At 41.5% G+C, this 4,562-nt stretch overlaps 1 protein-coding gene across 4 annotated transcripts in view; it reads left to right on the forward strand.

Annotated features, from left to right (window-relative positions):
• The window catches only part of LOC116390211 (arf-GAP with coiled-coil, ANK repeat and PH domain-containing protein 2), a 46,346-nt gene extending 41,784 nt beyond the window's left edge, over positions 1 to 4,562 (forward strand). For all 4 annotated transcript variants that reach the window (XM_031859627.1, XM_031859631.1, XM_031859628.1 and 1 more), the window contains one exon: positions 2,727 to 4,562. In XM_031859627.1, the coding sequence (XP_031715487.1) occupies positions 2,727 to 2,824 (98 nt within the window). In that variant the 3' untranslated portion in view covers positions 2,825 to 4,562. The remainder of the gene's footprint in view (positions 1 to 2,726) is intronic.

Raw genomic sequence — 4,562 nt, forward strand, 5'->3', positions numbered from 1 at the left:
CTGCTGGTCCTAGCTTATATTCATCCTAATCATGAGGGAGCTTTACAAAGAAGAGGATGAACAGACACGATAGTGAAAATCAGGATTGAAATGTACCCCGGTTTCATCCCAATCCTGGCAGTGCACCAAAACTCTGATTAAATGGTCCTTTCTGTTCATTCACATTGGTAGAGCAGCGCCCCCTGGTGCTGACAGAACAGTGTGTGGGGATGCATTGAGTCGTTAGAATAGAGTACTGATTGATTGTGTTGTTAAATGTGTTCACTGGTAAATGAAGTACTTGTGTGAGTAGATGCTGAGGGGTTTCTAGAGAGCTCTTAGGTCGTCGGGTAAAGGGACTCGTGCATTTATGTGTGTTGTCCATGTGTCTGAGAAGAGTGAAGCATCTTCTGTTGAGGGCTAGATGTGCTGCTTTAGGGAGCCAGACTGTTATTAGCCTGAATGCTGCATTTCTTCTATACTCCGTGGTCATTTCTTTTTGCTTTGGACCTGAATGACAAAGAATGAATTCTTCTTTTTTTTTTTTTTAAGTATTTTATTTTTTTTTAGCGTGTGCAATACTTGTTGAGAGGGAACGGTACAGAACGTGTTGCTGGATGTCGTTGCCTTAATAAAAAGGTCAACAGCAGAGAGGAGGAGACGGAGGTGGAGTCTGAAGTCACTGAGTGATACTCACGTTGTTTTGCTTCGTCCTCTTTGATACTCGAGTGCTTTTCCATCAGCGCCTCCAATCAGTTGACGGATGATTAGATGGATGAAGGATATTCAGGGTCAATGAATGAGAAGGACAACTAACCTCATCGACCCACCCTTTCATTAGAATCACGGTTCCCTCAGCTCGAGTGTTTCTCCCCGGTTGAGTGTGTGGAAGAAGTGCAGAGTGGTGGTTCTCAGCCTGCGGGTTGCTCTGGGATTTGTTTTGTTGTTATTGAGCATTTCAACATTAATTGAGGAAACTCCCAGAGGAAGTGTTTCAAAAACGTAATGACAATTATTTTAAATATATTTTTCCTATGATCAATATCTGTCTTCTATAAAGTGTTTAAAACCCTGAAAAGGTCAAAAGTACACTTGAAACTTGAACCGATTGAGAACCGCTGCTCTTGTGTGAGAGGAGGCTCTCTCACTTCTACAACACACTCGTCTTTATTTCTCTCACCCACTTGTCTCTCTCTGTAAATTCACTCTCGCTTCTGTATTTTGCTTCTTTTTATTTTCTCCTCGCTCTCCTCCCCAGAGTTTTGTGCCTTTCTTCTGTTCTCATATTGTCTTTGGGGTGCTGAGGCCAACACAACTGTATTTTTGTACATAAACTCCTGCACTTTAAACACAATACAGTTAAGAAAAACAAATCTCTGTGATCTTGTCTTTTCTTCCTGAGTCGATCTCCAGTTCCTGATTGAAAAAGCTCACCTGCTGTTTTCCCTCAAGCATTTGCCTCTTCTGTTCTTTCTCATCTTTCCTGCATCTGCGTTTCATATTTCGAGCCGCGCCGACACGCTTGACAGGTATGGCCGACTTTTCCTTTTTCCTTCTTGCTCTGATGATGCCGTCCCTGTTACTTCCCCCTTTTGAGTCTCAGGAATAGCGCTAAAACGACAACCAAAGGATACGAAAGAGTCGAGAGTAGAAGCAACGATGAAGGTGATTTGATTTAAACTCGGCTACGTGCAAACAAAGGTTCTCAAACAATGTGGGAGAGGATGGGACAAAGCTGGGCCTGGCTAACTTATTGCTCTGAAAACAACAAAACAACAAAACAACAAACAAGATAGCTTTACCAAATGAAATACAGGGGCAGCACCGGCCAATAATCCTCAGGTATCTAGACAAAAGGGAACTACGTGTGTGTAAAATGTAACGGGTAACTACTCACCTACTGTCCTCAACCTCCCACCACGAACCTTAACAAGTTATCAACAACAGTGTCGCAGTTTAAACAGGCAGAGAACAAAAACAAAGAGAGGGAACCCTTCAGGCTTCTTCCTTTTTATTCTGAGCCCCACTCTGCTGATTGGCCGGCAGGAAGTCTGTGGAAACCAAGGAGCAGCACGACTGGCTGGCCTGCAGAGGTGGAATCCAATCACGTTGTTGACACCTGGAGAGAAAACAAACAAGGGAGAGAGAGAAAGAACATGCATACAGAGGCGCTTTGCCCCGGCCTGACACCCAACGGTCCGCTCTGAAAATCACTGATGTTTCATCCTGCTGCACACCTGCATGATGTGGTTTGCGTCTCAGTTGCAACACAGTTCAGTCTTAACGACATGAGTGATATGTTATTGAACTTATTTGCGGCAGGTGAGGTGAGGAGGAAGAGGACTTTGATGTGGTGCTGAAGGGATTGTTGTTACATCAGCATCTTACCTTTTCTTCAACACGGGGCCACAAAGTGCAGCTCGACCTGATAAATGCAAATGGAACTATTTCCTTGTTTTAAATTTCAGAGTTTTCTGACTAAAGTTACATTTTTAGGAACAAACTCCGACGTGTATGTGATGTTAAACGATATATTGTCTTCTGTTTAGAAAGCACTTGTGTGAATCTCCTGTGCCAGGGTGAAAGATAGACTTTGAAGTAATGTTGTGTAATTGGAAAGAAGAATCTACAGACTTAGAGGAAATTCAGAAAGGATGTGTGTAACAAGTGGAACCATTGCTCCGTCTGACTTGTATTGTTTTGCATTCTGTAGTTGCTGATGTCTCGTGTCCTTGTTTCTCGTGCAGGAGATGAAACCTACCAGGACATTTTCCAGGATTTCACCCACATGGCCTCCAATGACCCGGACAAGCTGAACCGCTACCAGCAGTATGATCCGCAGTGACCCAGACTCAACAGAAACGCCGTCCGATTAGCTCTCAGATACATGTCGTACATACATGTCTGCTCAGCCCAAGAGAGACAAGAAGATGTCTGGACAGACATCGTCCACTTTCCCTCCAACGTCATTGAGCATTAATGCTGGTTAGTGCTGCCGTAGCTGGACTCGTGTCACCGTAACGGGACCAAAGCGCCTTTTTCATCAGATAGTTGTCTTGCAGCTGTGTATACAGCCCTCGTTAAAGCCACTTCACCCACGTTAAGGGGAACTTCTGTGAACAGCAAACCTCACTTTCCTTTTCTTTCTTTTTTTACTGACCTACTATTACAATAAGTGAATGGTTCAGTGTTTGAAAGATTTGCAAAGTCCTGAACAATCTGAATGTAGAGCTGCCATCAAGGCTGTCGGTTATTTCAATCGTTTGTGTCACACTTCCTGACAGAAGAAATTCAAAGACAATTTATTTCTTTTCAATTCTCTTTCTGATCAAAGGCATCTGTTTTATATTGAAGTGTTGCTTTAGTAAACTCGACAATATGCTTTTACTCTTTTGCACAAATCCCTTTATCTTAAACCGCCACTGATGTTTACCAGTTTTGATGATAAAACTTTGACATTTTAATGAAAGTAAACATGTTATTGATGTTTTTTTGCTTTTTAAATGCTGGTTTGTTTTTTTCTGCACTTTTCTCTGAACGATTTAAATTGTCCATGTCCGTAGCTGCAGTACGCCTCCGTCAGCCTGCTGATTCTAGCTTCAGTCGTGTTGAGATGTTGATCATTTGTAGATTCAGTCTCACGCTGATATTAAAACGTTAAGATTTAGAGTTAAAGAACTCTACAATAATATGGACAAATACAAAACGCCCTCCCCCGAAAACAGTCAAAACGCAGATAGAACGAGATTGAACGAGAACTTGATTTGGTGTCCCATCCCCGTTCAATCAACAGCAAGAAAGCAAATACAGCTGAGTCACAGCCATTGTCCCTTAACTACATCTGCATTCACATGTATGCATGTTCAGCTGACCTGCTGTGTGCTTTACAATACTCTGCAATGCAGGCAAGTGATTGAAATGAATTAATTGGACGTGTACCAATTAAAGACTCGCTGTAATAGCAGCAAATTACAGAGAACTTTTAAGTAAGCTTCCCTGGAAATGAATTTGGGAAGTTGTGGATCTGTAGTTTTTACAGAAATACCACACAAGTCCAGATGTGTGTGGGATTATTACACTATGTGGTAATTCTGTAGAGCGGCATGAGCTGAGGACTAGAGTCACTGACATTTCATGTGTGGAGTGTTTGATTTAGTTGTGACAACATCAGACGACTGCACTGAAATGTCCAGAAATTAATTATGCCATTATTTTTGTCTTTTAAAAAAAGCGGTAAAATCTTCTCTTTGACATTAACAGTATATAGTAACATATAATATGCAGCGCAGGGGAAACCTTTGGCAGATACAGCATGGGATACAACTCTTGTACAGTTTGTACAGATGGTTTTGAATTCTCCAGAGAACTGAAGTATGAAGTTAGTGGTACTTGAATCATTATGTAAGCTTTTGTATATGCTGTTCTTTGGTAATATTAGCATATTTTGTATTGCCTGTCTGTATACCAGTATACATGTACTGCATTCTACCTGTAATATGTAAGAGCTTCAATACATAAGGACTGAGGATTCATCACAGAATGTTTAAAAAAATAAAAAATAAAAATAAGCCAATGAAAGAGTC

This window comes from Anarrhichthys ocellatus, unplaced genomic scaffold (genome assembly GCF_004355925.1).
Source record: "Anarrhichthys ocellatus isolate YVR2014 unplaced genomic scaffold, GSC_Weel_1.0 scaffold22, whole genome shotgun sequence".
In the NCBI taxonomy this organism is placed as follows: Eukaryota; Metazoa; Chordata; class Actinopteri; order Perciformes; family Anarhichadidae; genus Anarrhichthys; species Anarrhichthys ocellatus.